The sequence below is a fragment of the Pseudochaenichthys georgianus genome, chromosome 24 (genome assembly GCF_902827115.2).
Source record: "Pseudochaenichthys georgianus chromosome 24, fPseGeo1.2, whole genome shotgun sequence".
NCBI lineage: Eukaryota > Metazoa > Chordata > Actinopteri > Perciformes > Channichthyidae > Pseudochaenichthys > Pseudochaenichthys georgianus.
Window position 1 is genome coordinate 34,263,332 of NC_047526.1, and position 11,983 is coordinate 34,275,314.

General features: G+C 39.9%; 1 protein-coding gene across 1 annotated transcript; it reads right to left on the reverse strand.

Annotated features, from left to right (window-relative positions):
- Window positions 1–3,977: 3,977 nt before the first annotated feature.
- Window positions 3,978–6,735, reverse strand: LOC117440127 (zona pellucida sperm-binding protein 3-like). The gene is made up of 10 exons (XM_034076391.2): window positions 6,296–6,735; window positions 6,106–6,221; window positions 5,918–6,021; window positions 5,665–5,839; window positions 5,153–5,270; window positions 5,000–5,082; window positions 4,760–4,920; window positions 4,464–4,619; window positions 4,274–4,354; window positions 3,978–4,190 (listed from the first exon to the last, which is right to left on the reverse strand). The coding sequence occupies exons 1-10, from the start codon at window positions 6,662–6,664 to the stop codon at window positions 3,997–3,999; spliced, it is 1,557 nt and encodes a 518-aa protein (XP_033932282.1). The 5' UTR covers window positions 6,665–6,735; the 3' UTR covers window positions 3,978–3,996.
- Between the last annotated feature and the right edge of the window lie 5,248 nt (window positions 6,736–11,983).

Sequence of the window (11,983 nt, forward strand, 5' to 3'; positions counted from 1 at the left end):
TTTTATACACAAAAGTGTATCTTTCAGTAACTTTCTCACAGAATTTAAGCATAAATCTGTCAAATGTTCAAAACAGCCTTGTTTCACTGACATAGCCTCAAAATCACAAACTGCCAATAAGAGACGGAATATAATAAAACAGAGTACTTGCATGGTAGTGGTCAGCTTTTAAAAAAGAAAAGTGTATCTTTCAGTAACTTTTTGAGAGAGTTAAGCATAAATCTGTCAAATGTTTCAAAACAGCCTTGTTTTACTGACATGCCTCAAAATCACAAACTGCCATTAAGAGTCAGATGCTTTACGAAATCTAATAAAACAGAGTACTTTCTACAGATGACTCCTCCCACTTAACGCAATAAGTCCCAGCCCACTCAGAAAATCATATAAAACTAAGGACGACCGTTGAAAACTAGCCATGGATCTGAGAAAAACCAAGTCTGATGTAGCCTACCCTTATTATCACCAGGATAACGGATATGGGCTTAATGACTGGATGTTACAAAGTAGGGGAGAGGATGTTCCCGAAGAAGAGCTCTCCTCTATATCATATCCATGTAAGGTCTTTAGGATAAAAGAGGACCATGATAACATGACATATGAAGAATATCTTTCTTTAAAATATGGTATTATAGATAACCTTTATAGAAACAATATATCTCATACCACTCGCCAAATCGCAAATGACAATTAGCAGAAAAGAAAAGAAAAGGTAAAGAAAAACGGAGAAAAAGAAAAAGAAAAATGAAAAGGAGAAGAAAAATGAAAAGCAAACACAGAATGCGAATGAAAAGAAAAGGGGCCATAGGACGGAAAACGAAAAAGACAAAAAGAAGGAAGGTGAAAAGAAAAAGAAACAAAGTCATCTCAGTAGGGTATTTCGTTGTAGATGGTTTGCTGAGGGGCTTACTGCTTATTGCTTTGAATGGGGGGAGTCATTTAAAGAAAAGAGAGTTTTTAGAAAAAAGTTCTTTAAGCGTTGTAGCTTTTTCATCTCATCTCCAGCAATAGGTCATCATTTAAGAACAAGTCATAGTTTTGTCAAGATTCTACGGAAAAAAGTCAAAAAGTATAGTTTGTCAGAAATATGGAAAAGTCATTGTGTACAAAATAGTATGTTGAAAAAAAAAAAAAAAAAAATACAAATACAAATTAAAGAATATTTACCCTGTTCTAAAGTGTTGCACCCCTTAAGGAAAAAACCCTTCCTTACCAAGTACTTCATATTATACCCTTTTGTTAAGTGTTGCTTACATCAAGGTGTATCTTAAAGTATCTTGGTAGCAGAAAAATAACTAAAAATATGTAAGGTTATCAGAAAAAAGAAAAAAACCTTGTTTAACTGAACAAGTGTTGCACACGCCAAAGTGTGTCTAAAAGTATCTTAGTACCACAAGAAAAAAGAGAAGAAAGCGTTGATGTTAGCAAACACTGGATTGTTCCACTGAAATAATAAATAAATAATTTCAGAGAGTGCGTTTGAAAAGAAAATGTATTCAGATAAAAGTATTTTGTTAGACTATTAAGTCCAAGATGGTTACATTTACCCCCTAACCCATTTGTATTATATGTTTGTTTTCCTAATAAAAACAGAGTCATCTGAATACATTTTGTTTAAAGTATTTTTTTACATTTTGTAACAATCTTTAAACATTTGTAGAGATCAAACACTGTGGTTAGAATGAGTGTCTTTATGACGTCTCTCACACCGTTGGTATTTTTCACAAAATTCATTTTTTAAACACATCGTCTTGATACAGAGATATCACATTTTCATAAGAGAACCCCGACTCTCTTTTTACATAGGTAGAAAGCACAATGTTTTTCTTTGAGGGTTCCTTAGTTTTAAATGATCTGGCGAGTAGGGTGTGACTTGTTATGTTGAGTGGGAGGCGGAGTCCTCTGCAAAGGTGAGAGTCTTTTTCACCAGTATAATGTCCATCGATGTCTGACTCTGTTTAAAAGGTTCTTTAAGCTTTGTAGCTTTTCCATCAATCATTTTAAGCCAAGCAGTCAGAAGCACCCGCAAGGATGTCTGAAAAACCCCGCATGTAGAGTTGAAATACTCCAAAACAAAATCATCAGAGGGGTCCTTCCCCAGCGTCTCCAAATGGCTTGTGCGGTAATACCATCGCCCCGATGGTCCGCTTTTAGTTTCCCAGACGGTGCTTGTCAGGACTCTTCTCACTTCTGGCAGCGGGGAAATAACTCCTTCTTCCTCCACATTGAGAGGTGGCGGTGAAATCTCTTCTTTGATCTCGCATGTTGTCTGTGTTTCTTTGCTTTTCTTTGCAAATATCTTGTACACCGATGGTTCCACTATGGTTTCTTGATGCACTACTTCTTCCGATACAGTGGTTGCGTGGAGATCTCTGGAAGACACCAGAGTTAACACAGCCCAATCTGTTGAAGTCAGTTTCGCTTTAACACTACGTGGTCCATACATTTCTCCATCCTTCAGATTGTATAAATGCAGTTCATTCCCCATATAGTTGAATACATAACCCCAAACATCGCCATTTTTCAGAGTCCATTCTTTATGAAGTTCTTCGGCTGGAGGCGTCTGAATCCGGCCCAGATATTGCATTCGTTTCTTGATTGGTGCTCCGGACAGATGGCTGTAAGTTGTCACAGGCGTCTCGCTGATTAAACCCATATCTAGGCATCTCTTGACCATTTTTATTTTTTTGAAAAGTGACTTGGTGAGTGGAAATGACTGGCCTGTTATTTAGTTTGAGCGTATTTATTTTCATCTATTTCCATGCCCTTACTTTTAAATGTTCTGGTGAGGAGGGCGGGACATGTTATGTTGAGTGGAGGCGGAGCCCTTGTACAAGCTGGAGGCTTCATGGAGTGAAATGGAGCAGAAACACATTTTTTAAAGATACTTCTCTTTTATGGGTACAGCAACATTCTAATATTATCCCTAGTACAACCTCATACAACTTAATATTGGGTTTCCTTATAGTGGTGTAAAGTAATTATAAAAAAGACAAAGATCATGTTTTTAAAATTGTTTTATTATTTCCCCCTCTTCAGAGAGACTTTTCTTATAGTTAGTAAAAAGTAATTACACATTAGTTCACAGTCCCTACAATTAAAAAAGAGAATATCCTCAGGTATCAATAAAAACCTAAATAAGATCTTTTAAAAATAACATGAATACCCCCTTTGTAAAACATATACTGCATTCGTATACTTGCTAGAGACTCCTAAACATCTACTTGGGCAGTGTGAATTGTTCTTAAAGGTAGGTCATTGTGGATAAAACATCTCGAGTGAGCTAGAATTTGAAAGTACACAACCGGGGGAAAATCTGCCACTTCCTCACAGAGCCCCTCCTCCAACCCCCACGATCGCTCACATGACCAAAAGAGGGCACGAGATAAGTTTGTGCACAGGCTGACAGGCAGGTAGGCGTCTGAACCCCTCGCAGATGCTGCATTGTTCCCGACCAGGTTAGCCACGAGGCATAAGTTACCATGGAGATCTAGCCTGCTAAAAAGAGAACCGGAAAGCCGGGGTTTTCCCTGAATTTAGCCGGCTAAGCAAAAATCCTGCTTCGTAGTATACCCCCCTGGTAGTCTAGTTTTCGTGGCTTTATTTAGTTCCCCGTAGCATTTTGTTAGATTTCTGTTAGGGGAGAGAAGTGCTGGGTCCTACGGCCCGTGGTGTGGCTGGCTCGGGCTCCTTCCTTTTGGCCAGACCTCAAGACCTTGTTCGTTTGCCGATTGGCCTGTGTGAGTAACAGCTGTACATTTAAATAAATGACCGCTGTTAAGTACTGGACGTTGTGTGTTTTCTTTTATGTTGCGGGTCTCCCCACAAGCCACTACCACGGAGTAGGGGGCGGGCCGTAACACCGTTGCATGGAATACTTTGGCTAATTAGGAAACAATTTTGTTTGCATTTAATTGTGTTTAGCTGTGAGCAGGTCATCAGTTTTCCTTTTGTATTACAACATTAAAAAAGCAAACAAATAACAATTTGAATAATTTATTATCTCTTTGGGTCCATTGTTTCAGAAAGGTCAGCTTCTGTTGCAGTGGTGGTGGACAGTGGGGGCACAGCAGTTTGGAGGACTTCATCGAGCGCCGCTGTGTGGGTACTGTTCAGCACCGCTGCCTTCGACTGCAGGTGGGCCTCAGGAGAGGTTTTTTCTAGAAATTCAGGAACTTCCTCAGCATCATCATCTGTAATCGCAGAAGAAATGTGTTAATGTAAAATGTGCATTCCAGAGTGCCATTTAAAAAAAAAAAGAATTAAGACTTTTCACTTTTAACGGTTCCATTTTTGTCTTCGTTTTTATTCTCGTTTTGGGTCGATGATGAATCAGGAAGCAGTCCTTTCCTCTGATCTTTGACAGAAAAACAATTAACATTAAGATTTAATTATGGGCCATTTTAATCTCAATTTAGAGATTGTTAAAGGCTTCAAATGAACAAAGAATACTGGTATTGACTTACCAACTCTGTTTATTCCACTCCTCCACTGTCTGCCATACATTGTAGATCTGCTGGTTTGATCAAGAATGGAAGAAAGCTCCTCTGTAGGAATGGGCCGGCTTTTCTGCTTAGCTGGCAAGACCATCATGGGACCCACTCTGGCCTGATGTTCCCACACTAACACAAACCAGCACAAAGCATGTTAATTCAGTTACCCAGCCATCATCATGTCTAAAACCTATGCCAAAACATGCATCAACATTGATCATTATGACGACATCTGCAGCCAATATTAAATCATACAAGTTTCTACATGCCTGTACTGGTCTTCAGTCCGCTCCTCCAGAGGGGTTCACGCTCTTCTGGCTTCACAAACCCTCGAGGCCTAAACTTGCTCGGGCTGCTGGGAGTTTGCTCAACTTCAATTGGTCTTTTGCATTGCCCACATAAGTAATCATTACCATCAGCGGACCTCCATCTGATAAATTAAAAAACATTCAGCACCAATACTTTGTTTTTTGTGTGTAATTTGACATATTAGACTGGATCTCACTTGCCTTCCATTCACTAAAGTGCACGCCTTGGTTGTTGCATCTGCTTTATTTATTGGCACAGCATTCAGGTGACATGTGATGTAGAGCTATGAGAAAAGCAGGTGTTGGGAAACATGCACACACAATCATGTTTAAGGCAATTTAATAGAGCCTCACCTCCCCTCTGTCCTTATTATAAAATCTGAAGGCATCAATGGACATGTGGAGCTTGTCATCCTGTGTCCTGGCTAAGAATTGAGACCTTGAGCCTGGAAGCTGAGAGTCAACAAAGCACCTATGATGAGGACAAACAAAAAGAGCAACACTAAATTAGCACTCATTGACTACTATAACCAGAGTCTACATTACCCACAATGCAACTCCACCACTAACATTTCTAGTCATATAGGCAAGTTCTGGAAGTAGTTCTTGAGTGTCAGAACTGCACAAATCTGACCTGTGCATAAATAGTGGCACAGAAAGGATCTAGAATACCAAAGATTAAAAGCAATCCGCAGCTAGCCTTAGCTAATGGCTAACTTGAAGACGACACTAAAGGACTGATCTTTTATTAACCTGTCACTCGAGTCATTATTACTCGCGTCTGAATTAAACCACTTGAAGAGCCTTACACATTAAACAGCTCCCTCTAGGTTCAGAAAAAGACATTTAGCAATTGGAAGCCTTACCCATTTTCAATGAAGGCATGCCTGGGGCTGGAGTGCATGTCAGGGCTCAGTGTAGCCACGCAGCTGCTCACAAACACTCGGAGCCCAATGTGATGCCCAATTCTGACCGAGGCCTCGATGCTGATGGGCTCACCGATATGAAACACATTAGAGCCTCTTGTGTGCTGCCAGTCACCTGCACACGGACAGAAAAAAGTACTAAGTGCAAATAGAGACATGACAACACAAAACATGAGAAATTATCAAAACCCACTTGTCATGATTCTCAAGTTAAACTGCAACATTTCCACTGCAGTCTGGGTCGACATGTAGGGGATCCAGGTAGGCATGAGTGAAGAACTGGACAAACTGTACTTCCTAAGAAACAGAAAACATGCATTTAAAAAAAACAAAAACACATCATTCAAAGATTTTTGCAATGTGAGCTTTAAAAACAAAGACCTTTCGTAATGACACTCAATTAGAATGACAGCCTCGTCCATTCGAACAACACCATATGGAGAAGCCTCAGGAGAGTATATGAGGAGGTTTGTGTAGATCAGAGACTCCTCAGTTACCTGTGGAGAGTAGACGTGTTTAAAACTAGAAGCTTTAATGAATCAGATTTGAAATGAAATATATTTAAAGTTACCCAGTGTCTGGTGCCGCACTCCACAAGTCCAACACTGATACTGTACTCATCTGCTGAAGACGCTGTAGCTCTGCAGTACTGGTTGTTGGTCTCTACTCCCAGGCGTAGCTCGTCACCATCAACAGGAGCTCCAACCGCAAACATATCGGCTTTGATAACAATCTCCAAAGAGTCCGGATGGCAGGTCACTCTGACAGTATTCACCTGCTGCGGTTCCTCAGCCGGAGACTTCTGCTGCTGCTGCCCGAGTTCTGACCTGCCTGTGTTCGCAAGGCTCTGAAACGAAGCATCTCGTGTGGGCGGGAAAGCAAAAGAGGAGCTAACACAGAGTCCTACAAGGAGGATAAGCTGAACATGAAAGGCCTCCATAAGTGAAACTGATAACAGGAACCTGGTCAGCTGCTCTCTGTCTTCCTGACTGACTCACAGTAGGCCTATGGTTCAGTGTGAGCGGTGGAGTATTTTAAACTCTAGCCGATCATTATCCTCATCAGAGCAGCACACCTGCGTCCAATCAGACACCCATCAGCTTAATTGGCTGCACACTGAACTCAAATTATGAGGCCGGTTGAGAGAGAGGTGAAGGGCGTTTTCACATGTTTAAAATGTGCATATATTTGCTTCATTGCTTGTTACTTTGGATTTTAAATAAAATGTTAGTGTTGCAGTTCATGAAAACCATGCAGGAAGCATTTTGACATCCCCCTGGATCCTTCATTTGTATACACTATCACATTATTATTGTGGCCTATGGTGTCATTTTATTATGTTTTTAAACTATCATTCATGTTTTGTTGATCAGTACAGACTAAATCAAATAAAACTTGTGATTTGGAGGACATGCCAGAAGTGTTCGGCTGGTTCAGGATTCAAACTGGTTTACTAGGCAGCGGTGGCTGAATATGGGCTGCCAGCTCTAACCACCGACATATCAGGCGAACCCATTCTTATCAAGGGTTATTGACCGAACCTCTTTCACTCTTTCCTATTATGTCCTTTATATTTGGACACATTGTATTGTCTTGTATGTGAATAGCACTTTTTTTGGTGCGCTCAAAACATAACCCAAGCTAGTAGTTATAATAATACCACTTTCGTCAAATTAGTATGCATAGAAAGTGACAGATGGACACGCCCCCAAGTATGCAAATGAGCTAAGTCCGTCTCCCATTGGCCAATGAGCTAAGTCCAGCCCCCCATTGTCCCGCCTCCCTTTCTTTGACGTGTGTGTTATTAGATTGGCGTGAAAGGCCCCCGGTGTAGTTCTTTGATGTATTGATTAAGCTAGTCTCTTGGAGTTAAGGTATTTGACCCTTGCCCCTGAGAGTGGAGCAATTAGCCTTGCAATCAGATAGGTTTGAAAAGCCCCAGGCAGTCCCTTTGTTGTATAGTTCTTTTGATGTATTGATTAAGATAGCCTCTTTGAGTTAAGGTATTTGACCCCTGCTCCTCAGAGCCGTGTGTTGTCTAATCTAATTAGCCTTTGATGTTTGCCCTTTGATGTGATGTGTTATAACAGGCAGGTGTGATTTCACATTGGTGAAAGCCTTTGATGTTAATCTCTGTATAAATGCCTACCCTCCCAGCCTCCCTCCTTTGCCCCACCCCTCCTGAGGCTATGGCCAGCAGAGGAGTGTATAGAGATATGCTCAAAACTAAATTTAAAAAAGACAGACATTTCCACTCAGCAAGTCACCTTTCAAAAAAGAAAAATGGCCGAGAGACGTCTCGAATTGGGTTTAATTAGCCTGTGTGACAACTTGCAGCCACCCGTCTGAAGCGCCAGTCAAGAAACTAATGCAGCATCTGCGAGGGGTTCAGACGCCTACCTGCCTGTCAGCCTGTGCACAAACTTATCTCGCACCCTCTTTTGGTCATGTGAGCGATCGTGGGGGTTGGAGGAGGGGCTCTGTGAGGAAGTGGCAGATTTCCCCCCGGTTGTGTACTTTCAAATTCTAGCTCACTCGAGATGGTTTATCCAAAATGACTTACCCCTACCTTTAAGAACAATTCACACTGCCCAAGTAGATGTTTAGGAGTCTCTTGGAAGTATACGAATGCAGTATATGTTTTACAAAGGGGGTATTCATGTTATTTTTAAAAGATCTTATTTAGGTTTTTATTACTGATACCTGAGGATATTCTCTGTTTTAATTGTAGGGACTGTGAACTAATGTGTAATTACTTTTGACTAACTATAAGAAAAGTCTCTCTGAAGAGCGGGAAATAATAAAACAATTTTAAAAACATTTGTAACTTTGTCTTTTTTATAATTACTTTACACCACTATAAGGAAACCCAATATTAAGTTGTGTGAGGTCGTACTAGGGATAATATTAGAATTTTGCTGTACCCATAAAAGAGAAGTATCTTTAAAAAATGTGTTTCTGCTCCATTTCACTCCATGAAGCCTCCAGCTTGTACAAGGGCTCCGCCTCCACTCAACATAACATGTCCCGCCCTCCTCACCAGAACATTTAAAAATAAGGGGGTGGAAATAGATGAAAATAAATACGCTCAAACTAAATAACAGGCCAGTCATTTCCACTCACCAAGTCACTTTTCAAAAAAAGAAAAATGGTCAAGAGACGCCTAGATATGGGTTTAATCAGCGAGATGCCTGTGACAACTTACCGTCACCCGTTAGGAGCACCAATTAATAAACGATTGCAGTATCTGGGCCGGGTTCAGACACCTCCAGCCGAAGAACTTCATGAAGAATGGACTCTGACAAATGGCGATGTTTGGGGTTATTTATTCAACTATATGGCGAATGAACTGCATTTCTACAATCTGAAGAATGGAGAAACGTATGGACCACGTAGTGTTAAAGCGACACTGACCTCAACAGATTGGGCTGTGTTAACTCTGGTGTCTTCCAGAGATCTCCACGCAACCACTGTATCGGAAGAAGTAGTGCATCAAGAAACCATAGTGGAACCATCGGTGTACAATATATCTGCAAAGAAAAGCAAAGAAACACAGACAGCATGCCAGATCAAAGAAGAGATTTCACCGTCGCCCCTCAATGTGGAGGAAGAAGGAGTTATTTCCCCGCTGCCAGAAGTGAGTAGAGTCCTGACAAGCATCGTCTGGGAAACTAAAAGCGGACAATCGGGGCGATGGTATTACCGCGCAAGCCATTTGGAGACGCTGGGGAAGGACCCCTCTGATGATTTTGTTTTGGAGTATTTCAACTCTACATGCGGGGTTTTTCAGACATCCTTGCGGGTGCCTCTGACTGCTTGGCTGAAAATGATTGATGGAAAAGCTACAAAGCTTAAAGAACTTTTTAAACAGAGTCAGACATCGATGGACATTATACTGGTGAAAAAGACTCTCACCTTTACATAGGACTCCGCCTCCCACTCAACATAACAAGTCACACCCTCCTCCCCAGATCATTTAAAACTAAGGATCCCTCAAAGGAAAACATTGTGCTTTCTATTTAAAAAGAGAGTCGGGGTTGTCTTACGAAAATGTGTTATCTCTGTATCAAGACGATGTGTTTAAAAAATGAATTTTGTGAAAAATACCAACGGTGTGAGAGACGTCATAAAGACACTCATTCTAACCACAGTGTTTGATCTGTACAAATGTTTAAAGATTGTTACAAAATGTAAAAAAATAAAAAAAAGTCTGGAGACAAAATGTATTCAGATGACTCTGTTTTTATTAGGAAAACAAACATATAATACAAATGGGTTAGGGGGTAAATGTAACCATCTTGGACTTAATAGTCTAACAAAATACTTTTATCTGAATACATTTTCTTTTCAAACGCACTCTCTGAAATTATTTATTTATTATTTCAGTGGAACAATCCAGTGTTTGCTAACATCAACGCTTTCTTCTCTTTTTTCTTGTGGTACTAAGATACTTTTAGACACACTTTGGCGTGTGCAACACTTGTTCAGTTAAACAAGGTTTTTTTCTTTTTTCTGATAACCTTACATATTTTTAGTTATTTTTCTGCTACCAAGATACTTTAAGATACACCTTGATGTAAGCAACACTTAACAAAAGGGTATAATATGAAGTACTTGGTAAGGAAGGGGTTTTTCCTTAAGGGGTGCAAAACTTTATAACAGGGTAAATATTCATTAATTTTTTTTTTTTTCTTTTTGATTTTCAACATACTATTTTGTACACAATGACTTTTCCATATTTCTGACAAACTATACTTTTTGACTTTTTTCCGTAGAATCTTGACAAAACTATTACTTGTTCTTAAATGATGACCTATTGCTGGAGATGAGATGAAAAAGCTACAACGCTTAAAGAACTTTTTTCTAAAAGCTCTCAATTCTTTAACCTCTTAAGCCCCACGGACCCGAGCTCGGGTCCGAAAATGCTATATATGTAGCAATAGTGCTATATCTGAAGTGTCATTCATGAAACTATTAATATTCCATACCCTTCTGACTGGAGGAAACTTGGCTAACTGACGATGTAAAAAAAAAAAAAAAAAAAAAAAAAAAAAATTCTCACAAGAAGCCTCTAAATGAGCCCATGTCAATAACATGGGCTCATTTAGAAATAACTCCTTCTTCCTCCACATTGAGAGGCGACGGTGAAATCTCTTCTTTGATGTCGCATGCTGTCTGTGTTTCTTTGCTTTTCTTTGCAAATATCTTGTACACCAATGGTTCCACTATAGTTTCTTGATGCACTACTTCTTCCGATACAGTGGTTGTGTGGAGATCTCTGGAAGACACCAGAGTTAACACAGCCCAATCTGTTGAGGTCAGTGTCGCTTTAACACTACGTGGTCCATACGTTTCTCCATTCTTCAGATTGTAGAAATGCAGTTCATTCGCCATATAGTTGAATAAATAACCCCAAACATCGCCATTTGTCAGAGTCCATTCTTCATGAAGTTCTTCGGCTGGAGGTGTCTGAACCCGGCCCAGATACTGCAATCGTTTATTAATTGGTGCTCCTAACGGGTGACGGTAAGTTGTCACAGGCGTCTCGCTAATTAAACCCATATCTAGGCGTCTCTTAACCATTTTTCTTTTTTTGAAAAGTGACTTGGTGAGTGGAAATGACTGGCCTGTTATTTAGTTTGAGCGTATTTATTTTCATCTATTTCCACCCCCTTACTTTTAAATGTTCTGGTGAGGAGGGCGGGACATGTTATGTTGAGTGGAGGCGGAGCCCTTGTACAAGCTGGAGGCTTCATGGAGTGAAATGGAGCAGAAACACATTTTTTAAAGATACTTCTCTTTTATGGGTACAGCAACATTCTAATATTATCCCTAGTACAACCTCACACAACTTAATATTGGGTTTCCTTATAGTGGTGTAAAGTAATTATAAAAAAGACAAAGTTACAAATGTTTTTAAAATTGTTTTATTATTTCCCGCTCTTCAGAGAGACTTTTCTTATAGTTAGTCAAAAGTAATTACACATTAGTTCACAGTCCCTACAATTAAAAAAGAGAATATCCTCAGGTATCACTAATAAAAACCTAAATAAGATCTTTTAAAAATAACATGAATACCCCCTTTGTAAAACATATACTGCATTCGTATACTTCCAAGAGACTCCTAAACATCTACTTGGGCATAGTGTTAATTTCGTTGACTAAAACTATGACGAAATATGTTCGTCAACGACCTTTTTTTCCATGACGAAATCGAGACGATGACGAGACGGCACCGACGGCAGTAAACAATAACTGT